Raw genomic sequence first — 26078 nt, forward strand, 5'->3', positions numbered from 1 at the left:
GCCTCTGATTTTCCCACAAGAGAGGCGTTTTCCAACCTTTCCCCATGATGATATAACCTGGGCCCATGCCTTTGTTGGGCTTGCAGGACGAAACTTCCAAACGCCGGCCCAAGGCCCAAGCAAGCCCGGCCCGCCATTTTCCATCCACTCGCCGTTCTCCGACACACCACACAACACTGGCCGGCCGCGCGGCGGATCGCCGCCCCTCGCATCCTCGTCGCGCCGCCGCCGCACCGCACGTGTTCGACGGAATGCCCCCCGCCGGGACCCGGCAGAGGTACTAGCCATTCCCCTTCCCCTCGCTCGCTACATTGCAGGTGCCGTTCAGTGCGCTCTCGCGTCCAGTTGTTGCTGCCGCGATTTCTGCATCCCTTGAAAAGTTGAAATCCCTGTGGTTTCGAGGAAACGTGAGCGTTTTCGAATTTCGACGGAGGGTTGTGACTTATTGTTGAGCTCGCGTCGTCGTTGTCTGTGTGGACCTGTGTCGCGCTGTCCCATGCGCGCCACGGGAACGCCTTGCGATGAGCTCCTCCTGCTGCCTGGCTGCTCTGTATTGGCTCTCGTGCACCAGTTGGGTTGTGAGATGGATGTGCTGTGGCTTGTGGCTGTTTCCAGTTGGTGAACAGGTTTTGTGCAAGTTGTCAAGTAGATGTTTCTAGTATGGGCCCGATTCATTGATGGATTGATTAATAACACAAGCTGAGGAAAACTCATTTTGAAGCAACAAGCTTGCTCACAAGATTAACTGCAGATGTGATTCGCCTGATGTAGATGATTGTCTAACTGAATAGCCACTGTAACACCACATTTCAAATTTCCTCTAAGTTCTGATATAAATACAGGAACCTCATGACCTGCAGAGATTCCATCCACGCATTCCTTCCAGAAGATGGCAGCCCAGGTTACTGGACACCTAGTCACCGTCGTCGTGGTCGTCAGAACTCAATAGTTTTTCTACGTTTTAAGGATGGATGATGGTCATGTGGGGACTTCTGCTGATTGAGAAGGACTGAACGAGAAGGAGCAATCGCCTTCCCGTGGTACTGCCTGTCATCATGTGCCAAATTATTGTCACGTGAGTAGTGACACTGCTGCTCCAAAGATCTATGTCAGGGCTTACAATGACAGGTTCCTCATCCAGGTCAATAATGTCGTGCTACCGGCCCCATCTGGTGTAATATCAGCACTATCATCTTGAACTGTGCGTAGCAGATGGAAGCGCAGGTGTGGGGGCTGGGCCTTGCTCATCTGAAGTTCTGAACGGATCTCTATCTTGTATGTCAGTTCTGTTATTACCGTAACACTGTATGTTCTTAGCTATGCTAATTTTGCTGTTGTAGAAGTTCGTGTGGGAGTTGGATCTCTTTTCCGCTTTGTTTTCATTCGATTGAGCACTGTACTCGCTGGATACTGTTACTGTACTGCAGTACACGACGAGCTCCTGAAATTTTGTTAGGTTCTCCTTTGCTCAGGTACTCTTCCTTTTATGCCCTTCACAATTTTTACTCTTCAGTAGTTAGCTAGATTCTGTGTTGCAGTTTGTTATATTGCGTGAACTTCATTTTTATTGGAATAGTATTATTGTTGAACATACCCATCTAGGTTTTATATCCATATTGCTTTTAGCTTGAGTGAGGCTCTTAGATTTTGACAATTTTTTTATTGTAACTTTAGTTTGCAGCAATAATTGTTTACTGTCGGTCTTAGCACCGGCATGGCAATGAAATGGAATATTCTAGAAATAATCACGATGACGAACACTTTTGCGCCACTTTTAATAATTATCTAATGGCACACAGTTGTTTCGACTTTGCAAGCACATGTTATTTTTCATTTTTTTGAAAATGAACTGCGCTATTCAATACTATGCCACAGGCGGTTTCTCTGTCACTGGCGCGTTGTTAGCAGCAGTGTAGTGTTCTTGTGAGGTTAAAGTGTGTGTGTTTGTGTGGGTATTTTGTGTGTGTTGTATGGGTTCTTGTCCCCTTTTTTTATCTTCTTAATATAATGATGCGCAGCTCTCCTGCGTTTTCGAGAAAAAATACTATGCCTTTCCCTGTTTTTTAAAAGATTTCTGTACTTTCATTGCTCATAAATAAATATTAATGTGATTTTGCTACTAGCATGTTGTTTCTGTTATGATTACTGATTAGCCTCCTTTGAGGATCTTGAGGTATTCATTATCATCGACTCCAATATTTGTTCCCACACACTCTAGTACAGAAAGATTTGTATGATGTGAGGAAACACAAATCAAATCTTTTTTTTTTCATTTGTTGGCATTTAACAACTTACTAATAGCTATGGGTGATTTCTGCACCATAACGCGTTGGATCATGCCATTTACTTACAGAGACCATTGGTTTACTATCTGTCCATGCGACATCTGGTTCTCAAAGCAGGCACAAGAACCACTAGCAACGATTTTAAAAGTGACAAACATTGCATATAAAAGGCCAGTTATCAGGCTCACCACTAGCCTTTTCTTGAAGACCATGCTTGTTCATAACCTTGAGGAGGCAGTGGCTTCTTGGAAAGCAAGGAAATCAAGTGGTTGATTGCCTGATGGATGTATCATGGGCATTTTGTTGGTCCAGTCTGAGTTGGCCCCCCTGTGTGCCAGTTCGTGGGTCGGGCCTCTACTACGCATTTTCCCAGAGGGGGACCATCTCTTATATCTGCTGCATCCTCATCTTGGTGGCTTTCAATCTTGTGATGGTTACTTCTAGTGCCCCACCATCATGGCGTTGTCATATGTATTCTTTCTTTGGTAGCCCCAAGTTTTGCATCCATGCAGCTGAGTCTGCAATGAAACTGCTAGGTTGAGCATCAAAAGGTAAAAGTTGAAAGATTTCTGTGCATATTTTACATGGATGACGTGATTAAACTGTACTTTGTAGTCGGGACCCTTTGATATTTTTCTTTTCCTCGGTATGTGTTAAGTAGGGTGGGTCTACTTTATCATTATGGCAGTCACATGACCCATTTGTGCTGATGTTAAGATAAAAAATTTGGTGTTCAAAAGTCTTAATCATGTAACCCTGGGATAAGGCTCATCTTTTGCCACTAAGGAAAGAACCCCGGCACATGGCTTGTGCTCTAGACTTCTTAGTAAGCAGACAGGAAATCTTGTTATTGATACGGTAGTTAACCTACTTGTTTAATCATCATTACCGCAGTTGCCACAAAACCCATTCAGATGAATCTGAAACCTGCGCAGTCATCATTCCATTAATCAATCTAATGCTCTGGCACCATGTTTAACAGTTCTGCCTCTGTTCTGTATCTATAGCAAATAAATACCTAGCTTGAGATACTTACAGTATCCCGTGGTCTTTAGGCTATGAACTAAGTAACTAACAAGTGCATGCTACTGAGTTACATGAGATACTTATTAGTTAAGTATATTATAGACTCTACGTGCATGTATTTGTCTTTATCTTTGATGTGTTTCACAAATTGATGCTACAGTAATCCTTTTGGCTTACCCTCGGTTAAGAGCCAATGTTTAGTTAGTTGATACTCCTCTAGGTGTCTACTTCATTTTATTGACTGGCTGTCTAAGTAATAAACTGTTGTTAGCTCTGTACGAGCTATTTTTTGCCCCTTCTTTACATAAGCAACAAAAGTAGGAGACAGTCCTCTGTTTTTCTTTTGATACATGCTGTAAGGAATCTTCATGCTTATTGGAGTTTTGTAGCCTTTTGTGTCGAACCTTGCCCCTTAGACCATCAACTTAGTCAGCCTTTTCTTAGTATCCTACTAGGGCAATTGATCCCACTTGCACACTTAAACTTTTGTTGCACCTTTCCTTACGCCTCGTTTAGTTTCAAAAAAAATTTACAAAATGGATACTGTAGTACTTTCGTTTGTATTTGACAAATATTTTTAATTATGGACTAACTAGGCTCAAAAGATTCGTCTCGCAAATTACATACAAACTGTGCATTTAGTTTTTTCTTTTGTCTATATTTAGTGCTCCATGTATGTGCCGCAAAATTTGATGTGACGGGGAATCTGAAAAATTTTGCAAAGTTTTTTGGAAACTAAACAAGGCCTAACCAGGGAACAAAAAGGTGGAGACCAGCTTTAAAAGATTAGGACATGAAAATCCCCAGGTGTCGGCATCACTTATGCCCCCATCATTTCTATAAAATTGAAGGTCTGTGATTTTTCTATGTAAATTATCACTGTGTCTATGTATCCTTTATGCCATTATTTAAGGGTAGTAATTTCCTTTTCTTTCTTTGATTATGCTCCTCTCATCACTCTTGTAGCCACCCAAAAATTTATAAACACAACACTTTCATTCCATTTATCGTGATAGTTCCATTCACCTGCCAAATTAACCATTGACTGTTACTTTGCTGTTGGCCTATTTATTTTTCTACTGAGTGGGCAGACTACCTCCTATAGATAACCTGTTAGGTTCAAGAGAAAGCACACTTAAATGGTTAAATAATTCTGAGTCTCATGACACCAACAATGAAAAATTTCGACAACCTTGCAATAATTGCTATTGGGTGACGAAACAATACATATTTGGGCAAAACTCTGAAACAGAGTTTTTGTCATTTATCTCACACAAACGTCCTATCTGACGGTGATGGTGTGGAAGGTCATTGCTTGCAAAATGTTGGGCATGTAAGGGAGACCGTCGCTATTGACAGCATAAAAGGATTAGCACTCAAAATATTGTTATGCAAGTGACTGATTTTCGCCTATAATCTTCCATAACTGGATTGCCACCTTTTTTTTCGAGAAAAGGTGAAATACATTACTTTTGCACAATTGTCTACTTATCCCTTTATGTGAAAGCATTGCACCACTAGTTGATTGCAGGATAGAACAGTAGAAGTAAGGAGACGGGGGAGGGAACAAAATCCCCATGGGGATATTTCATTGTTTCTTCAGGAGGCAGGCACATCAACTTCACAGTTTGTACTCTATTGGACCCACATAGACATAGGTACAGATGACACATACATACACATCTCTGTCTGTCTCCTTTGATCTCCCTCACAACTTGATGTTTCCTGAAACCTCCCACGCATGCCTGCTTGCCAGATCCCGTACAGTAAGTAGGGTTTCTGGAAGCCATGGAAAAAAAATAAAAACAGAACAGCAAAAGGCAGCATTCTGGGGATGGAAGGAAGATTGCCCGGGAAACAAGGGATCTCTCCACTTCCTTCCTTTTCCTTGCACAGGTCAATTCAAACCTGTCACTTTGTGCAAGTAGTACTAGGCTGCTGCTAGCAACTACTTTTGTTGTTTGGATTCTGCAAGCATAGTCTTAAATCTGCTCATCATGTTGTTATGGACTACTCCTGACATATTAAAGTTCCAAAACTCGTTAGCTAGAGAAACATTTATATATGATGCGTCAAATTCTGATGGATTTTCAGTGCTGACCAGTTATTGGAAGTGTAGGGGCTTTGGTGCATGTAGCCATACATTGCCGTTGGTGTCTCTGGCTCCAGCTCCGGTCCTGGACCGCAGTCAAGGTTCACGCCGAACAGCCGGAGCTGCCGTGACGACGGTGCTGAAGCTGCACTGCAACTCCTGTTGTCTCTGTCCGATTGAGATTCTCCTGCAATTGTTCAGCAGAAATCGTGTAAGAGGTATCAGAAGACTACGTTACAGACCTTTCTTTAACTTTTGCTATCAGTCTTTTTACCTGCATGTTGCATGTTGCTATGGTCATGGTCCACTGAGTGACGGTAGGCATGGGAATTTGCCGGGCTGGTTGGGTATGAGCCTGATGTGCTGTAGCACATTGGGCTCCAAGGCTGCTGCTCTCCGCCGCCAGTGCTCTGCGCAGGTGCCACCACGCGCACGGCAGGCGGCGGCGGCGGCGGCGGCGGTGCCGCAGCCACCGTTGCACTCTCACCATGACGCCTGTAGCTGATGAATAGGCGGTCACCCATGCCAAAACTACGCATCCTCTCGAAGTGCACCACGTCGCCAGCGTCAAGTTGCTTCTCCTTGACGTACCGGCTCCAGCCCTTGGTGAGCACGTAGCTCTGGCTGCTCGTCCAATACGAGTACCGAAACCGCCATGGCTTGCCAGCCTCGTCCTCGAAGGACAAGATAAGGCCTTTCTCACCAGAGTCGCCACTGAGAGGGAAGTACCTTTCGGCATGCTGCTTGGGGATCACCAGCCTGTTGAGCTTGCCCACGTCGCTCGGCGTCAGGGGCTTCTCGAACAGGTGCTCCTTCTCGTAGTGGTGTTGGTAGTGTAGGTTTGTGTACATGGCCACACCCCAGGGCCAGGCCTGGGGGTGCTCTTGGGAGAGATGATTCATGGCCATTCTTCTGCTGGAGGAAAGAAAGAGTTAGCGGAGCCAAGGAGTGTGTGTTAGGTTCCTGTCTGCAGCGAAAGCTTGCCGGTGGGGAGGAGTAGCAGTGATGGTGTGTCGCGTAGAGAACCATGCAGGTGTCTTGGTCAGGCATTTATAGCCTCCCAAGCAGGACTTTGGGAGCCTCTATGCGATGTAGTATTAATATTTCCCTGGTACATAACATGAGGTCTCGATGCATTTGATCTAGCTTGGAGGAGGGCAGGAGTTTTTAATCTAGGCTAGACAGGAGGAATCAAAGTGACGGGCTTCAGAGGTGCTGAGGTTAGAATATGTAATCTGAGCGTAGCTGATGAGGGGCGATCAGGTGGTGGTACTTCAAAGTTGGTGCCTGGCCATTGTGGCCTAACCACAGCCATCCAGGGAGGTGGAGAGGAGTAGGCCCTACCATTGTTTTCCATGTGCTCTGGTGGTTGAAGCCTACGTGAGAGCACTGTCATTAGCTCCCCATTTTTATCTGCACGAGTGTAGGTTTTTCAGTTCGATCTGTCTCTAGGACGGTGAAAGAAAGTCCTGGTTGTATTAGGTTCTGAAGCTTGTAGAGTGTGGACTGTGGAGGCATGAGGTACCCTAGGCTAGATTAGGTGAAAAGATGCGTCCATAGATTGGCAGCAGTTTCATACCTGTGGTCCGGGTGGAATAGCTGGTGGGCAATTACTTGTTAAGGGTACTGATCTCGCAGGATGTGACACTAGAGGCGTATGGACCGTGTGCTCTAACTATCACGCACTATTTTGTACTAGTACCAGCCATTTTCTGATCTCAGATTCAATACAATCAAGGGTTTTGTCAGGCCTGTCTCATTGAATAGGTGGCTGACCACCTAATAAGGCAGCAAGACTTCCATGCAACAAGCTGGTTCGGGTTGGATTCTTACACAATTGATGGAATGGGCTGTAAGATATTATTTTCTCATTCAAACCATCCTTGTAGGAGAACCTGCCTCTGCCTCTGTTGAGGACGCTAGGCGGGTACCAATTGCAAAGAGAGAATACTCTATTTCTCTCTGTTATTAGCTAACCTTTTGTAAGGACCGGTGCTCTTCTCAACATGGCATTGGGCATTTGGGGAGCACCTCTTGTTGTTGGAGGATTGGGATGCAGAACAGTTTATGATCTGTTTTCTTACATTTTTAATGACAGATCTGTATCAAACGCTGTATAATATGTAGGACAAAATCAGCAATGTCGCTTTGCTTGGTACTTTGGAGACAAGTATTCCATCATATGGTTATGAGAAGCGTAGTACATGGTTAGATACATTGTATGATGACTAATATATGCTCTTGTGAAATTATTCAGTTTGTCAACCTTTGGGAAACCAGAGGGGCCATTAGGGTCCCTCCTCCTGTTAGTAGGTACGGTCAACAGACTATAGTGACGGAACGGATCTTCAAAGATGATCACTCCGTTCATTCTGTTACTTGGCTCTTTCTAACATTTATAATTAGATTATTAGGTTAGTTCCACAAATTTGGAAATCACAGATATTTATTTTTATTCTGACCCAGCTTTTTCTTTTGGATCCAGGACCAGAGAATTGGGGATATGCGATTATTATCTCACGTGGCATTAACCTTATCCGTCCTGCTTTCTGTTCCTGGGGCTTCAAGTTCCCAAGCGCCACAATATTCGAACATTGGAATGGGAAATAGGATCAAGATTGGACCTGGACAAAGATCTGCCCTGTCCAATTTCCAAAAGCTTTTCGAGTCAGATGGTATGATTTTTGTCCCAAGCTCGTCCTTTCTCATTGATGCATGTATACAACTCACAGCCCTCACAGTTCCTTGCCTCCATTTGAGACGTTATTCTTAACTTTGTTGTTTTCTGTGTTCATGAACTTTGGAATACGCAGCAACTGAAGTTACTAATCACTTGCTACATGTACAGATGCAATGCAAAAGACTAGTATACTCGATGGCATGGCAATGGCATAGGTAATCTTGATTAAACTATAATTAGTCTATATTTAGCATCTCTTGGAGTATGATGAAACAATTGAGTTCAGTTTGGTTGGTGGAATCTGTCATATAAAAGCTTTCAAGGGTACTCCATTGCAGCTCGATGGAAATGATGAGCCCTTGTTCGCTAAAGTCGACTAGGCTTGTAGAGTCCCATGTGTTACATTTTGCAGTGGCCTCATGAGGATGGGATCATGAGAGGGAGACTTCATGAACATGTCCCATTATAAAAGTTCTCATGACCATTCAAACCTAACAGGAAGACTTTGTGAAAAAAAACTGAAAGAAATTTACACATGAATTCGATAGTCTTGTATTAGTATTATTGGCAATAGCATATATATTTGCACGTATTACGTTGACCAAGACTGAAGATACTATATGGTTGAATGAGAATTTATTAAACATGTGTCAGGATGCACTACTAGATTGTAAACTACACGGGAGCTCATTTTGCAGCACCGGAACAGTGCATGCATGTCCGTGTCCTGGGCTATGAATTTTGACCAGAGAGTGCGTGATATTTAAAAGATGACCATGCGAGGTACCAGTAGGGAACCACGCAGCAGGGTCCTTTTGCTAACTCAATCATGCAGCTCACCTGCCCCTCCTTCCCAATGCACAAGAGCTTTTGATAATGTAGGTTTGGTTTCTCCATGCACATGAATGATTTGGTATCTTGTGGGAATTGAATACAAGATAACTCAAGATAAGGGGACACATGCTATTGCCCCTGGGTTTTGTTTATTGTTGTGGTCTCGGGTTCCCTTTTTCGTACGGCCATGCCTGTTTGGCCACAGAGTTCATGCATGCATATGCATTGGGCTGAAAAACCAAACCCATGTTACTCTCCCCCTGTTCATTCTCCCAAATGCGGCCCTGGAAATGTGCAATCAAAGCCTTGCCCATTTGGACCTCTGAATGATGGCATTCATTTATTATTAGCGAGACTAAACTAAGTAATTTACATTTACAAGTTGCTCTTTTCGATCTAAATTGTAAGTCGTTTTGGTATATTTTTTTATACATAGATGTTATTATGCATCTAGATAGTGTATATCTAGGTACATACCAAAAGCTATATAGCATCTAGAAAAGTCTAGAATAACTTACATACCAAGATTGTGGCATTGAAAAAATGCTTGCATAACCATTCAGCATTGATCATACTATTACAAAACACGCGCTAATTTGACATGCACTTGCTTTTAAAACTCTGTGTCTGCTAGGATGGATGCATTGCATCAGTGTAAGCTGCACGAGCGTGATAAAAAAAGCGTTTATATATACACGCCGGTCCTGTTGTGGTTCCTGCATGGCATTGGCACCAATAATGGCGGGCATCATGTGGCTATCATGGCGAAGTGCTCGCTCACTCACATCACATGCCCTAGAAAACCTCTGAACCACCCCAGTGAATTCTGCTCTGGCTCTTACAAGTTATATTGGGGAAAAAAAAAAGGAGAACAGAAGGTAAAGACGCCGCCGATTTTACATTATTCCTTGTTGCATACACCTGCATCCGTCGGTGCTTTGCTTGCTTGCCTGCCTTTTGTAAGGAGGCAAGCAGCAGCATCCAGGAGCACGCACATCTTGCAAGATTTTTTTGGTTTTTGGGTGCGTAGCGTAGGAGTACGTGGTGGTGGTGGCAGGGACCATTCCTCCAACTGATGTCATTTCATTTCTCACATCTCTCCACTTGTGCTGCTGTTGTAGGCGACGCCGGCGAGGCTAAAGGCTGCATAAAGCTTTTTCCTTTTGGTACCACGTTGAAGACGTACTACTGCAAGTGCGTGTGTGCACATTCGACTTGCAATGCTCTCTGATCTCTTGGAGGTACGAGTACTAGGGTTTACCTAAAACCAAAAACTTTTCAAGATTCCTCGTCACATCAAATCTTGAAGCATATACATGAAGCATTAGATATAGACGAAAATAAAACTAGTAGATGAATCTTTTGAGCCTAGTTAATCTATGATTGGATAATATTTATCAAATAAAAACAAAAATACTATAGTGTCGAAATTCGATTTTTTTGGGAACTAAACAAGGCCTAGGCAGCTAGCGTATCTTTGTGTGCAGTGCAGGGCAAAGCAGAGGCGTAGACGATCCGTGCCGTGCCTGCCGCCTGCCTGCGCCGGTTCTGCTTTTTTTCTCACGCACTGATGAACTGAAGGCTCCTCGCTGACGTGACGGTGAAGAGAAGGGCGCGCCTGCCCTTTTTTCTCGCCGCCGTGGGCAGTGCCTAGGCCTGCACCGGCGTTGCATGCACGGCCGTGGTGCGGTGCGGTGCCGGCTCCGGGCTCCATCGCATTCTTTTCAGCGAGCATTGGAGAGGCCAAGGCCTCGGTGGTGAGGCAGAGATGGGGACAGAGCGGACAGCAGGCGGTTGTGGCGAGGCGTGAGCGCGTGCACAGTGCCCGAATTTGTGTGTGCATGACACTGTGGACTGTGGAGGCTCCATGGATGGATGGATGGTGGGCAGTGGTGTCATCAGTCATCACCCGTGGCCATGTATGGGCATAGGCTGGTTGCATGCTGAGAACAAAAGTTCCTGCTCCCATAGGGCTTTTCAGCAAGCTAAAGGGTGGGTTGGTTGGTTGGTTGGGTGTGGGTGTGGGAGTGGGAGTATAACACCGGTTGGATTTTATTCTTGGTGCCTTGTTGCCCATATTCATGTGGATTTGTTGGACCATTTTGTTGTCCAGCTTGAATCCCTAGCAGTGGCGGATGTAAGATTTCAATCATGGAGGTCCAGACGAAAGCGATATAGTTCATCAACATAAATATAACATAATTAGATGACTAAATAATGATAAAATAGTTGTGAAGGTAGAGTGTTGAGGCTGTTAAATGAGCTAAGCAGACAATTGTATATAATAATGTATTATACATGTACATGTTGTTAAAGGATATATATGCTAAGTGTTTTTCAAAAAATTTTGGGCCTACTGTAGATCCGCCCCTGATCCCTAGCTAGTTGCTTGGATTCTTTGCTAGCCTTTGTGTTGCCTTCCGTGTTTAGTTGGTGTAGAAAAAAATTTCGCGACACTGTAGCACTTTCGTTTGTTTGTGATAATTATTGTCCAACCATAGACTAACTAGACTCAAAAGATTTGTCTCGTATATTTCGACTAAACTGTGCAATTAGTTTTTACTTTCGTTTATATTTAATATTTCATGCATGTGTCTAAAGATTTGATGTGTTGAAAAGTTTTGGGTTTTTAGGTGGAAGTAAACAAGGCCCTAGAAATCGTATGTAAATTTAGGGTCGGCTTGCTTCGAGGAATGTCTTGTCTCACCTCGCTGCGTATAATAGTGTCTGTCAAACAAACCAAGCAGCCTCTTAGACTGTGCACAACATAGCGATGGCAACAAAAAAATTATACCTGACACTAGACACCGGCGCCTGAACTTTTCAATCCCCACAGTATATAGGCACCGATGCTTGCATGCACATGGACCCTGACCACAATATCATCTCCTTCCGTCTCGATGCTTGTCTGCACTTGAGATATAATTTTTGAACCTTCCAAGCACCGGTGAACCTACATGATTCGGCTCATGTGTTTTGGAAGCCACAACGTTTCTACCCGATGCCTGACACTCTCTCTCTCTCTCTCTCTCTCTCTCTCTTCATTGAGGCATCGCCCAAACACCACATTATGGCCAGTCTTATGTTTGGTTCTTGAGCTAGCTTACCTCGTAGTCTGTGCGAACAAGTTTTTGGCTTGGGCCTTGTTTAGTTCACCCAAAAACAAAAAACTTTTCAAGATTTTCTGTCACATCGAATCTTGCGGCAGATGCATAGAGTATTAAATATAGACAAAAACAAAAACTAATTGTACAGTTTGCCTGTAAATCACGAGATGAATTATTTAAGCCTAGTTAGTCTATTATCGGGCAATGTTTGTCAAACAAAAATGAAAGTGTTACAGTAACGAAATTTAAAATTTTTTCGGAACTAAACGAGGCTTGCTCTTGTGGGAGAGCCAAAATGGCTCCCCCCTGGCAAGGCAAGGCTTGTAGGCAACCAAGCAGCCGTAACCGTGCTCATGAATAAATCATGATGTGGATGTGGTCCAGTGTCCACTGTCCAGTGCATTGCATTGCATTGCAGAGAACACCTTGGTGCAGAGCAGTGTGCGGGCATGCATGAGCAGAGGACGAGAGGTCAAGTAAGAGGACGGAGGTCTCTACCATTTACCACCATCATCTCTATGGACGACGCATATATATGGCCAACGGGCCGGTCCGGTCCGACACCGGGCCTCCTCGGGCCACCGGGCCAACCGGACCGGGCCACCACGGGTCACGGACTGGGGGCGCGGCCCATGGACCGGTCCGCGGACCATTTTGCCGGACTGGGCCGCCCGTTGAGTCCGTTGCCTCGGGCCGGTCCGTAGCCCGTCTAATTGATCACAGTTCACATTTCAAATTCAAATACACATTTCACATAAATCATCACAGAATGAATATTGATGATCAAAAGGAGAGCTGTTATGTACAATGCTGCCTCATTAAAAACCTTTCTAGGTAAAACTCACCTTTGTGAGAAACCCTAGAAAGGAAAAAAGAGTACAGCCAGCTCTCAAATAGTTTAGGTTCAAGTCTTTCTTACAAAAGCCAACTCAGTGGCTAGTTTCAGTTTCTCACTTACAACATACAACATAGAACATACTTATAAGTCATACTACCACCAGTACACTACCAGCCTAGGCGCCTAGCCATGTCCAAGTCAAGTCACTCCTCGAGGTCCAAGTCCAAGTCACTCCTCCACCTCCAGGAGACCAAAAGTTGCAAAAGCTCCTTAACTGAAACAGAAACACCAAATAAGTTAGTTGATGCTGATGATGATAATGATGGAGCACAGGAGCAATATGTTACCTTATCAATTATCTTCTTACGCTGCCGGTGCCGGTGCCGGTGCCGGTGCCGCTGCCGCTGCCTTCAGGAGGAGGATCATCAATCCAAAGGTTCTTAAATGCCTCTTCTAGGTCTTTGTCCAGAGCTGTATGCTGAGCCCTTCTTGTAGCTTGATCCCAATCTTTGATGCAGGTGAGCATCTCCACATGCTCAGGCACCAGACGACGCCGGTGGTCTTCGAGTATTCTACCTGTCAAGCTAAAACAAGATTCGGAGGAAACAGTAGAAACAGGGACAGCCATGATATCTCGAGCCATAATAGATAAAATTGGATAGGTTAGCTTATGTTCACGCCACCAATTAAGTATGTCAAAGTTGTCATCAAAGAATGTAACAGGGTCACTGTCCAGATAAGATGTAAGCTCACAAACAGCAGATGGAGCAGCTAATGAGGAGTCTGGGTCAGGACCTCCATAGAGCCTACTCCATGACTGTTTTCCCCTACCAGCAGAACCAGATGGAGGAAAAACAGGCCTTCTAGGCCTTGCTGTACCATATTTGTCCTCATATTTGGAAAACAATCTGGTCAACTCAGATCTCACATCACCATAGTACAAATTGTAATCATTATTAGTTGCTTTACCAAGTAGTTCTAAGGCTCTATGGAATCCTTTCATCTTAGCTCTAGGATCCAGAATGAATGCATATGAATAAAGCAGTGGGATTTTGTCCCAATATTTAAGGAATTTCATCTTCATAGGCATTGCAATTTCTTTGAAGTGTTCATTTCTCTCAGCTTTTTGCAAATGCTCAGCAATATCAATCAAGTGATGCAAAACAAGTGGAGCAGTAGGATAGTATACACCAGAAAGAACAACAGTGGCATCATAAAACAGTTCTAGGAATTTAAATATGTGCTCAGCAACATACCAATGCACATTTGTCAGTAACATATGCTCAGAGTTGTAATTAGTATTAATGAACACAGTAAACACTTCCTTATATGGTATCAGATGCTTAAGCATCAAGAAAGTAGAATTCCATCTAACATCCATATCTAGGCCAAACTTCCTAGGTGTCATACCTTTAGCAATACAGAATTCTTTGAACCTTGCAATCCTATTTTTAGAAGAATTTAAAAAGTTTATTGCAGTTCTGATATCATCAAGATAATCTTTAAAGACATCCAAACCACATTTAACAATCAGATTTATGATATGGCAAGCACAGCGCTGATGCACAAGCAAGTATTTAACTTTGTTAGGATCTTCTTTAGTAGGAGTTGGATAAGAACCAAGATAACCAAACAAAACAGGGCTAAGATATCATAAGCCTTAGAATTAGCAGATGCATTGTCTAGAGTCACAACAAAGACCTTATCAACCAAACCAAACTCCTCAAGTACACAAGCAATAGAATTAGCAATGTTTTCACCAGTATGTTTACAGTCAATCAATCTGAAACCAATTATCTTTTTCTGAATCTCCCAATCATTATTAATATAATGGCAAACAACAGAAATATAGTCCTCCTTGGCATTACCAGACCAGATATCAGATGTTAAAGAAATAGAAGATGCAGCAGGCAACAAAGATTTCATAAGCATGTCACGATCTTCAGTAAACAATTTAGCCATATCTCTAGTCGTGGTCTGCCTAGAGACAGATTTAAAAAGGGGGTTATGAGCACGCTTAATGTAATCAGACCAAGCCTCTGTCTCACCTATGCTTAATGGAAGGTCTAGCCTAGCAATCAAACGAACCAATTCAGTACGAGCAACCATAGGATCATACACCCAATTACCTAAACCATTAGGATTCAAAGCAAGCTTAGACTGTACCATATCAGCATGGTTCTTTTTTTCATACAAGAATTCCTGTGCCGCCTCAAATGAGCAGTACCATTAGCAGATATAGCAGTGTATTTTTTATTGCAATGTTTGCAAACAGCACTAACACGAACTCCATTCTCCTTTACCTCATGGAAGTAATCCCAAACAACGGATTTTGCCTTACCAGAGGTAGCATTAACATCATCACCATCGTTATCATCGATAGTGATGGGTTCAGAGGCGTCACCTTGTTCCAGATCGAGGCCGAGGGCGGCCGCATCCTCGAGGATGTCGTCGTCGTCCTCGATCTCCAGGTCGTCGTCGGAGCATCGCTCCTGGTCGTCGCCGTCGACGGGGACCGGACGTTCTACGTCCGGCCCTTGCGTTGCGAGACCAGCACCGCCCCTCAACGAGGATGACCCACCCCGGCCCCGGACAAGGCGCTGGCGATCTCCAGCACCGCCCCTCGACGGTCGCTTAGGCGGCCTGGCCATGTCCACTCCCGAGGAGGAAGACGCGGCGTCAGGCACAAACCTGGGGACGGAGCCCGGTGCCGGAGATGCAGAGGTGCAGAGCTCGTCGGCGAGGGTCAACGATCAGATCAAAGTGGTAGGGGAAGAAGGAAGGGGGAGGAAAGGAACACGGACTCACATGGCCATGGCGCTGGAAGAGGACAGAGGAAAGTAGAGAGAAAAGGGGATTAGGGTTAGGGCGAGGTCACCAGAGATCACCGACGCGGAAACGAGATCGCCGACGCGGACACCAGATCACCGGCCGCGGACACCACCGTCCACCAGGAGGGTGTGGACTGGGGAGTGGGGAGGGAGGGAATGGGATTAGGGTTAGGGCAGCCGGGGGCGGGGGCGCTTATATACGCCGCGGGCTGCTACCGGGCCAGACCTTTTCACCGGGCCGGGCCGGTACCGGACGACGGACTGAGGTAGCGGCCCATGGCCCGACCCGCCTCCCGGGCCGGGCCGCCCGTAGCCCGGTGACACCGGACCGGGCCGTAACTCGGACCGGGCCGCCGGCAGACGGGCCAAATGGCCAACTATAACGATGCATATGCATGCATGGACAGAAGGGAGGGAGTGCAATGATCGATCGCACACACGCAAGAGCTCTTTCAGACAGAGAGGAGTACAGTCAGCGTGCAATGCAAGAGCTAGCTAGGTCTAGTAGTACTGCAAGATGCGATGAGCAATGCTGGCGTCAGGGAAGGGGAGGGGGGGTAACGTGCGGCAGGTGCCTTGGGCGCCTGGGATACGCATGCACGCACGCTCCTGGATCTGCGCGCCATTATTATCAGCTACTAGCATCCGGACACGTACAGGTACGTACAGGAGCTGCACTGCACTGGACGTCGATCTGCACACCGGCATCTAGCTACATGCATGGTCCATGCATGCATGCATGCATTTGTACGTATATATACTAGGTCGGTCCCTTCTTCTCCCTTCCTCCTGGCCGGCTCGCCCACTCTCTCGGCACGGCTGGCTCCTGGTCCGGCCTCCGGACCCCGCGACGGGACCCCAACGTCGTACGCCTGGCCATTGTTATATATGCTGGTGGTCCGCCGGTGGAATTAACGTGCCGACAGACACCTGGATCATCGCTCCCTGTCGTCTTCCATCATCTCCCTCCTCCTGCGACGATGCAGCAGCCACCAGCACACGCCGTATCCACCAGCAGCAGGCCCCGGAGCGTGTGAGTCCGGCCGGCGTCTGGCTGGCGGACGCGACTGTTGTTGGTGACCGGCTCGGCTCGACTAGCTGCTGATGAGCCCCCTGCTCCCTGCTTTTGGTCCTGGGGCTCCTGCATGCCGTGCACAGGGCAGGCAGATGCATGCCCACACATGCAAGCTAGCGAGCTCCATGCTCATGCTCATGCATGAATTGATTTCCCCCCGGCCGGGCCACTTGCTTGTGGTTGTGTGGCGCCTCCAAATCCAACGCAATCAGCAATCATGCAGGTGACTGCATGAACCACCCTGACCTGAACGAACCACCCACCCCCAATGACCAGCCCCGCCCATCTCATGCGGTGGGTGGCAGCGCGGTGACAAGTGACGTCGTCGTCCTCGTCCGTCCCTCTCCGACTCTGACCAATCTGACACCAATGTAAGCACGCATGCATGTAAAATGAACGACTTGTCCTTAAACTTGTCTCATAGTGACTAGGGGCCTGCTTCGCCATGCATTGGCAAAGTGCAGCTCAGGTTGCGGTGGAGAAATCGTCCGCCATGCTCGCCACAAGTTTGCCACAGTCTATATGCACTAAACGACATGCGATGGGAGGAAAACGACATGACAGAATTCTGTGGCTGCCTAAGGTTAAAAATAGAACCAAACAACCGCTAAGGTTGCTGTTGGCTGCCAAACTTTACTCATGGCGAGTTGTGGCCGTGATCCAAGCAAAACCTAGGTCCCCCAACTCTCAAAATTGTATTTTGAAGATACCTGAACTTATCTTAGGATGTCATCTAGATTTAGATATCTAAAAATTTTAGTTTTAGGTCCTTAAATTTGCCATAGAATATGGGCGGATTGGTTACGATTGAAGGAGACATCCAGGATGGTGACGAGGTTCAGGCTCACGGTTGGTGCCCAGTACACAAGCATACATGCAGGTTTGTTTGGTTTGTGTAAAAATGGGCTGGACCGGGATGAAGAGAGTTGTTGATTGGTTAGGTATATGAAGAACTTTTTTGTATGGCTACAAGTGGGGCCCCAACATTTTTTCTGTATTATCTCAGCCTATATCGCAAGGGAAGCTCGATTTCTGTGTACGCATTGCATGCATCAGGACGGCCTCAAATGCATGGTCCCGTGCATCATTTTTATTTGGCAGAAGAAACCAAACACAACGCAAAAACTACTAAATCATGCAGGGATGAACTGCTCCAGCCTACCAATCAACCCCTATTTATGTGATCTAGATCCAACCGAGCTCTAATTAACTCACACGTTGATCTTTAGCACTCCGTCTACACGCTCTCCCTCTCTTCTATCTTCATCTCCATGTTTTTAGCTCTCCTTTTCTCTTCTAGCTCCATATCTATTCTATGCTTTTCCAATCTAGTGAGGCATTGCATCATAGGCCTTATTTAGTTCACCCTGAAAACCAAAAAATTTTCAAAATTTCCCGTCACATCGAATCTTGTGGCACATGCATGAAACATTAAATATAGACGAAAACAAAAACTAATTACATAGTTTAAGTGTAAATCACAAGACGAATCTTTTGATCCTAGTTAGTCCATGATTGGATAATATTTGTCACAAACAAACAAAAGTGCTACAGTACCGAAAACTTTTCACTTTTCCGAACTAAACAAGGCCATAGTCGCCGACTTGCCTTTTCTAAACTATGCCTTCCTCATTCTCCTAGGCCACACCGTCATCAGTAGTGATGGCAGTAAGTCCAAAGCTGTTGTTCCTTATGTAGCACAGGTATGCGAAACGATTGCTTTGCCAACTCTTGCCCCTGGTCAAGAATGATGTGTGGATACTGCTGTGATACTGCTATGTTATGTAGCATCGTGATGTAGAGTAGATCAGGTTTATGTGGATAAGTTCGAGAACCTAGAACTGCATTTTAAGAGTTTGAGAGCCTGCCCATATATTTTACTCAAATACAATTGTCAATACTATTTTATATAGACCTAGTAAATTTAAAATTTAAAAATGATCAAATACTCGAAAAATAAGATGCGCACTTTCTTTAGGGAGCGAATATATATATTTGCGGAGATAAAGAGGATGCATGGACAACTAGACATGATGGACGCATGCGATGCAATTGGGCGCATGAAAAGGGGCATTCAAACTGTTGTTCCGGTAGATCCAGCATCCATGATATGATTGATCCATCCATACATATCCAAGGTTGCTTAGTAGTGGAGCTAGTTATTGTGCTGCCGCGTCATCCACCCTCCCTCTTGCCGTGTTGCTCGTGCTGTGCCTGCTCCGATCCCGTTCAGTCAGGTAGAGAAAAGCAGCCGCGCAAAATGAAAGGCCCTCCATGACTCACCCCTAGCTAGCTCATGCGGGGTTTGTGCAGTACGGGTACAAATAGGCTACTACTTCCTAAGCTATACTTAGGGCTTGTTTGGCACAGATCAACTTCACTAGTAAAGCTGTTTTTTTTTAGAAAATAGCTTCATGAGTGACTTTCTAAATAAAGTTGAGCTGTTTGGAAAAAGTGTTTGGCAAAATAGCTTCACCAACTACTTCATGCATAGTTGAGAGAGAGAAATGAGTGAGAGAGCTATAATAAGCTACTTTTTTCAGCTTCATCCCAACTTTTTTGTGAGAGGAGGGGAAAAACAGCTTCACCATAAAGCTGTTTTGAAAATAAGTGTTTGGCAAAAAAAAAACAGCTCACAACAGCTCATGAAGCTGTTGTGAGCTGTACCAAACAGGCCCTTAGTCCAACTTCTTCAAAGTATTTATGCAGCCAATAAATACATAAATTAAAAGCCAACCAAACAGGTGCAACCTGAAGTAGTTTTTTTTTCAAAAACAATTATTTCTGTGTAATATAATTTCTACAACACTTTTGACACTGCTTTTGGCTTTCGTTTTTTTTTCAAATGGTTGTAAATAGAGAGATATTTTGTAGCATTTTCAAGGTAGATAAAAGATAAGGGATAGATTTTATAGTTGTGTTCAGCTAGATATGTTATAGCTTTTTCACAACACATAGTTTTTTCCACATTTCATAGCTCGATCACAATAATTTTTCCGTACCTCATAGCTAAACCAAACATACCCTAAATTGTAAGCTGTTTTTTTTCAGCAAAATTATAAGCCTTTTTATCAACTGCTCACATGTGCCGTGCCGCCACTTGTGACTTTGCGTGTGAGATCCCACGTGTCTCTATGGCAAAAGAGATAACAACTTTCATCCAGATGTGGCGTCTGCATGCTTGCAAACAGAAACTTCCTAACTTTTTTAAGCAACGCTGTTTCTGACCAATCTACCAAACAGGGGCCTCTAAGTCGTGTCGTCTTAGACACCCAAACAACATGATATCATGAGGGCACTCACAATACAAGACTCTATCACAGAGTCCAAGACAATTAATTACATGTTATTTATGGTATTTTGCTGATGTGGCAGCATATTTATTGAAGAAAGTGGTAGAAAAAATAAGACTCCAAGTCTTATTTAGACTCTAAGTCCACATTGTTCAAGGTAATAAATAACTTTAGACTCTATGATAGAGTCTGCATTGTGAGTGCCCTGATACTTTGCATTGGAAGATGCATGTGTTATTTCTCTGCAAATCTATTAATGGCTCTTGATCCGATATGACAGTCTGAGAAATAAACCACCTATATAGCAAACTAAAACGAGATTATATGCATCTGGATGACTAGCCTGCCTAATCTACTAGTCTACGTGACAGTAATAATTAATCTATCAAAGAACACGAGGAGCTGATTGAGGAAAAAGAAAACAATAAAAAGCTTCTTCAGGTTGCAATGCCCTCGTCACTGTAGTATTGCTTGAGCCAGCGCGCTATGATCCTCGTCTCCTTCACCCGCACCTTCTTCAGCCACTCTGGGTCCTCCTTGCTCGAGAATCTCAAATCCACGTGGTGTGCCCCTGCATGTACACCATATGTTTTAAACAAGTTTATCTTAGACAGACAAAACAGAAGTTTATCTTAACTAGACAGACAAAATATATACATGCATGCATGGTGGAATATATTACAGGGAAGACAAGAAGTTGTCAATAAAAATTGCTCACTGACCTTTGGGCTCCACCAACGCAATGATGCTGTCAGAGATGCTCTTCAGTACGCTGTGAGTAGCCAAAAGTAAAAACAAAAATGTAAACACGTCTGCTTTTTTATGACAGTTTACTAAGCTTGACCGAGCCATATATATTTTCCTCGGCAAATTTTCTTTGAATCCATTTTTAAGCTGGAAAAAAAATTCGGCCCATATTACCCTCCAGTGCTCCACGGATCCCGCAGCCCGTTGAAGAAGATGATATTACTAGCAGATTTCTTCAGAACATTCGCAATATCCTGAAACAGAGAAAACCATTTTTTTACGAATTTTTTTTTTGACAAAAAGTAAAGAAATCCCAACAAGCCCAAAACCAGCCCAATCATCATGCATCGAGCCCGCCATTTCCAGCGACCAGCAATTGAGCCCAGCCCAATAGACGGCCCAGCCCAGTAGGAAATAAACTAGGAATCCCGCCGCCGCCGCCGCCGCCGCGCCGCCACTTACGTATCCGCCGAACTCGGTCTCGATCCAGAACGGTCGGGGCGGCAGCCCGGTGACGTTCCGGCAGTCGTCGACGACCTCGGTGAAGTTGAAGGGCGCCGGCTGCAGCACGGTGCCATCGCGGACGCCGTACGCCATCACCATCACCTCCGTGCACGCCTGCCAGTTCCACCCGTCGTACAGGCCGTAGGGGTCGTCGTCCTCCTCGGCGCGGAAGCACGCCGCGCCGCCCGTGTGGTTGTAGTACACGTTCATGGCGTCCCGGACCTGCTCGGACAGCAGCAGCAGGGCCGTGCTGCTGCTGCTGTTGTTGCCGTCGTCGTTGCCGGAGCCGGAGGTGGAGGTCGACGCCGCCGCCTGCTGGTGGCGGGCGTCGATGGCGCGGCACATCGCGCGGACTGGGTACGCCGGCAGCGGCGTCAGGAACCCCGACGTCGTCGGGTAGTCTGTCATCGCCGCCTCCACCATCGCGTTCTCCAGTAGAGACGGGATGTCCCACACGCTGCTTCCACTGCATATGCATGGATCGATGTGTGTATAGATGCGTGATCATCAGCAGACAGATCGATATCGATCGTATAATAATTTCATCAATTTGATCGGAATTAATCCAGTGTTGTTTTGTATGAAATTCGTGCAAAATTCTTGCTTGATTAGTTTTGAGCACACACTCACTTGCACATGTTGAATGTACGTCTCAGCTGTGCCTGGCCTTCCTTGGTTGCGAGCGCATCGTCGAGCACGTCCCACGACTTCCGAAGCACGTCGTAGCAGTTCTTGCTCTCGCTCTAATCGCACACAATTATTAAATAAAACAAGAACATGAATCAATGGTGCATGCAAATTTCGCGCGCGCGCGCGCGCGCGTGTATATATATATATATATATATATATATATATATATATATATATATATATATATATATATATATATATATATATGAGAGAGAGAGATAGAGAGAGAGACACACACACACTTGAGTGCATACCTTGTAGTCGTCGTTGATGCGGTCGTAGAACGCGTAGGGATCGACGATGCCATAGAAGCTAAGGATGGGCGCGGACGACGCGACGGCGCCCATGACAACATGCGGATACTTGAGGCGCATCCACGCCGCCAGCATGCCGCCGTAGGATCCGCCGAAGACGACGACGGGCGCCGCCGGCACGCTGAGGTTGGCCTTGAGGCTGAGCACGAACGAGGCGTAGTCGGCGAGCGCCTGCGTGACGGTGAGGTAGCCCTTGGTGGCGGCGTCCCGGAACGCGGCCTCCCTGGTGCCGCCGAACGGCATGGACTCGCCGTAGTAGCGGTGCTCGACGAAGACGAGCATGGCGCGGAACCGCGGCGCGGCCTCCCACATGAACCCGGTGTTGTTGGTGAACAGGTCGATGTCGCCCTCGTTGCCGGCGTAGAGGAAGATGGGCGCCGTCCGGCTCCGGCCGCCCCAGAACGTGTCGTTGATGAGGTACCGCTGCTGGAACGTCGCGTAGCTTGAAGGCAGCGAGTTGAAGTGGTCCAGCCGCTGCGTGTACCGCCGCGTCTCGTACTGCACCGCCGGCGGCACGGAGGAGGAGGAGGAGGCGGCGTCGTCCCCTGCGCGCGGTACCTGCAGCGATGTGGCGTAGTGGCGGCGGGTGGCCAGCGTCGGCGGTGGCCGCCGCCTGGTGACACGGCGGCGGCCCACTCCGGCGGCTGCTGCTGCTGTTGCGGCTGTTTGGAGTGACAGGAGAAGGAAGACGGCGGCGATGATGATGGCTCTCTCCATGATATTGCAGATTGATTGACTTGTGGAGAATTGGAGTACTCAATCTGCTATAGGAGAGAATACTGCCACTATATATATATATATATATATATATATATATATATATATATATATATATATATATATATATATATATATATATAGTAACTGACGTGCTTGGAAGTTGGAACTAACTAACTGCCGATTTGACCAGGCGGGGATCTGGCTAGTAAAGGGATATACAGTAGTTAACTAACTGCTGCATCGAACCGCCTCTGTCAAGAATGGTGGCGGCGCATGCGAAGTGGAGAACGCATCTCCTGCTACGTTGCATGCCCACATGCAATGCAAAGCTATACTATAATCACGCAGCTGGCTCTCTGTGCTCTTCCCCCCCACATCCACATCGATTTCTTCCACCAAATAATTGGAAATTTGGTAATGAATACGTTGCCCCACGCGCATATATTTCTGTCAGCATCGGCAAGGCATCGGGACAGAACGTGCATGGTCACCAGCGGGAGCGACGCCGATTCCGACGCGGTGACCACGAACCAGCACGCAGCCAAGGTGCGACGGGGTGATCATGCCAGGCGCATAAGTGTGCGGTTCAGCGGGCAATAGTGGGCGTGAGCCGGAGGCATCCACAACTGCGTCTGTGTGGCTTCACGCGGGCCAACGGCCTTGTATAAATTGCGAGTGAGTGACGGAAAAGAAGATAGCAAACACAATTTGTTATCTAATGAATTCATCTACTTCCTAACCAAGTTGCAGTTCTTGCTTCACCTACCCCTGATTCTGCCTATTCCCCTTCCAATCTGTTAACAATTTCATCCGTGCGTGAGAATGCTGCCCAGTACTTTCTCACGAATGACTATCAATCCAGTACTTTGTGTTGGCACTGAAAAGGTAATATTTCGTTGCAACACATGGGTACGATTCTAGTATAGTTATTAAATTCCAACCTACACAACTTTATGCCACTATGTAAATATGAGTTCATACGAGTCATATACATTGTTTCGAGTCATATTATGCATCGGATGTGCAGCTTTTGGCCCGCTCATGTTCCACGGTAGCAGACCCGCAAGTCCAACTTGATTTCAGTCCACCAACGAGGATCTGCCAACTTCTTTGACCTTTTTTTTTTTTTGAGACAGGGCTCTAGATTAATAGAGGCGGTTACGTCTCTATAAATGTCAGGCAGGTTTTAGGCAAGCGCCAGCCTCTTTTCGTTATTTTATACTCTTATAAAACTAAACCCCATTAGACATTTCTCTCAACATACAAGCTATCCACATCATCAATCCACTAAAACTTGTGATTATAATCAACTAACACATATAATTATGATAAGTCATCTCTTCATCTACTAACATGCATTTAGCTGGTTCATATTGATGTGTCAAACCATTCAAAAAAATTAATTTAAGATAATTTTATTCATATAACTATAAATGTAAATAGTCTATTTTTTTAAAAAAACTATCTAAAATTTCCACAGCAACGCGCGAGATATTCTCCTAGTTTATAATAAAAACAAACATAGGTTATCTCTGTTAAATAATTATTTATAAAGGCGGTTGTATCAAGATATACAATATGGCTCTATTAATTAATAATTAATTAAGGTGGACTTTTTTAAAATAGCTCCTCTAAAAATGGCTACTAATAGAGCCGATGTAACACCCAAAAATTTGCTTTTGAAGTAATAGGATTTAATGAGAATTATTTAAGCAATTTTTGTGGGCATTTAATCTAGTGAATAAAATATTTTTGGTCAAAATTAAAATTTATCCTAAGTTTAGGAACTTGTTTATGCATTCATGCTGAAGAATATGTTATTTTGTATTGTTTGCCTCTAGCTTGAATTTATTTGCATTCAAGATTTTTATTTGGAAAAGGTTTTTTTTGAAAACGAAAACAGAAAAGAAAATAAAAAAAACAGAAAGAAAACCCCAGCCGAACTCTCCCCTCTTCCCTCTGGCCTGTTTCTCTTTTCTTTTCCGGCCCAACAGACCCCGCGGCCCAGTTCCCTCGCTCGGCCCGAAGCGCAGCCCAGCGGGCGCTCTCCTCCCCTTTCTCTCTTCTCTCGCTGACGAGCCGGCCCCGCAGCGTAGCGCCCCCTCTTCTTCTTCACGTAATCGGGACGGACTCGCCCTCCCTGATCGCGAACCGATCCCAGGAAAGCCGTGATCTCTTGCCCTTTTCGCGAATCGAGCCCTATAAAGTCCCTAGGTCAACCCCGCAATCCCCTCTTTGCTTCTAAATCGCGAAACCAAGCACTAGCCACCCTAGACTGCGTGCTTTTGGATCTCGCCGTGCGCAAAACCATCCGCCGCTGCGGCACGCCCTCCCTGCACCTTCTCGGCGCGAGCTAAGAGCCTAGGTGGGTTCGTCTCCTTCTTCTCCATCTCCCGATGTGATTCTTTTGCTCCGGGATGCACCAGAGCGCGAGAACGAAGAGCTCCGGCGAGCTTCCTGCGGCCGGCAATGGCGCCACCGCGCCGGAGCAGGGAGCCGGCTGGCCGGACCGCCGCCCGTCACCCCTGGACGCGCCCGATGCGTCCGTTTGAAGATCGACGGCCAGCAAACAAAGATACCCCTTCGAGGGGATTTTTCTTAAAGAGACCCTGGAATATTGGAGAATTAACCCGCGGTCCAAAGGCGCATTCGCGATTTTACGTTTCCTCTGTTTTAAAAACGTATTCTAGCCGGCTGGGTCTAAAATGTGTTTTCATATAATTACAAGTTTGCCACTAGAAGTATTTTGGTCATAATATGCTCATTTTAAATCCGATTTGATCCATTCAAATTTCGTTAGATTTATTTTTACGAGCTCTACATGTTAGAAGTATTATTTCACTGTTTTGAAACTTTTTATTTTCGCAGTAGCATTTAATTAATTATTTCTCTATAGGAAATCTTAGAAAATTCATATCTTCCACGTTTTAATTCTGTTTTTCGTGAACTTTACGTTTGTGTGATCATAGCGCTGCGTACAATATTTTCATAAACTTTTATCTTTGTTTTACCACTGTTTGGTGTAATGTTCTAATTATAGCT

At 45.5% G+C, this 26078-nt stretch overlaps 2 protein-coding genes and 2 long non-coding RNA genes across 6 annotated transcripts; 2 read left to right on the forward strand and 2 right to left on the reverse strand.

Annotated features, from left to right (window-relative positions):
- On the forward strand, positions 904-2889 carry LOC110436038. The gene is made up of 2 exons (XR_002453743.1): positions 904-1472; positions 2354-2889. It is a non-coding gene; the product is annotated as an uncharacterized LOC110436038 (long non-coding RNA).
- LOC8070646 (B3 domain-containing protein Os11g0156000) lies at positions 4875-6563 on the reverse strand. Its single transcript, XM_002450257.2, has 3 exons — positions 5678-6563; positions 5413-5590; positions 4875-5327 (listed from the first exon to the last, which is right to left on the reverse strand). Exons 1-3 carry the CDS (start codon positions 6309-6311, stop codon positions 5315-5317), a joined length of 825 nt encoding a protein of 274 aa, XP_002450302.2. The 5' UTR covers positions 6312-6563; the 3' UTR covers positions 4875-5314.
- LOC110435433 lies at positions 5494-10281 on the forward strand. Of its 3 annotated transcripts, XR_002453093.1 has the most exons (5): positions 5494-5621; positions 7889-8078; positions 8252-8298; positions 9552-9795; positions 10039-10281. It is a non-coding gene; the product is annotated as an uncharacterized LOC110435433 (long non-coding RNA). The 3 variants fall into 3 exon arrangements; XR_002453094.1 differs by lacking the exon at positions 9552-9795; XR_002453092.1 differs by lacking the exons at positions 9552-9795; positions 10039-10281 and having other exon boundaries at positions 8252-8623.
- On the reverse strand, positions 20299-23078 carry LOC8058563 (lysosomal Pro-X carboxypeptidase). Its single transcript, XM_002450258.2, has 6 exons — positions 22257-23078; positions 21943-22055; positions 21271-21778; positions 20983-21062; positions 20784-20833; positions 20299-20632 (listed from the first exon to the last, which is right to left on the reverse strand). The coding sequence occupies exons 1-6, from the start codon at positions 23031-23033 to the stop codon at positions 20499-20501; spliced, it is 1662 nt and encodes a 553-aa protein (XP_002450303.1). The 5' UTR covers positions 23034-23078; the 3' UTR covers positions 20299-20498.

The sequence above is a fragment of the Sorghum bicolor genome, chromosome 5 (genome assembly GCF_000003195.3).
Source record: "Sorghum bicolor cultivar BTx623 chromosome 5, Sorghum_bicolor_NCBIv3, whole genome shotgun sequence".
Classification (NCBI taxonomy): domain Eukaryota; kingdom Viridiplantae; phylum Streptophyta; class Magnoliopsida; order Poales; family Poaceae; genus Sorghum; species Sorghum bicolor.

What these genes read in the sequence shown, in the direction of transcription:
- LOC8070646 (XM_002450257.2), bottom strand. Translation starts at nt 6,311, where the DNA reads ATGGCCATGAATCATCTCTCCCAAGAGCACCCCCAGGCCTGGCCCTGG. An exon ending in TAGCAACATGCAACATGCAG is followed by an intron (nt 5,591 to 5,677) that starts GTAAAAAGACTG and finishes GAACAATTGCAG; the next exon opens with GAGAATCTCAATCGGACAGA.
- LOC8058563 (XM_002450258.2), bottom strand. Translation starts at nt 23,033, where the DNA reads ATGGAGAGAGCCATCATCATCGCCGCCGTCTTCCTTCTCCTGTCACTC. An exon ending in CGTACATTCAACATGTGCAA is followed by an intron (nt 21,779 to 21,942) that starts GTGAGTGTGTGC and finishes ATGCATATGCAG; the next exon opens with TGGAAGCAGCGTGTGGGACA. An exon ending in AGACCGAGTTCGGCGGATAC is followed by an intron (nt 21,063 to 21,270) that starts GTAAGTGGCGGC and finishes TCTCTGTTTCAG; the next exon opens with GATATTGCGAATGTTCTGAA.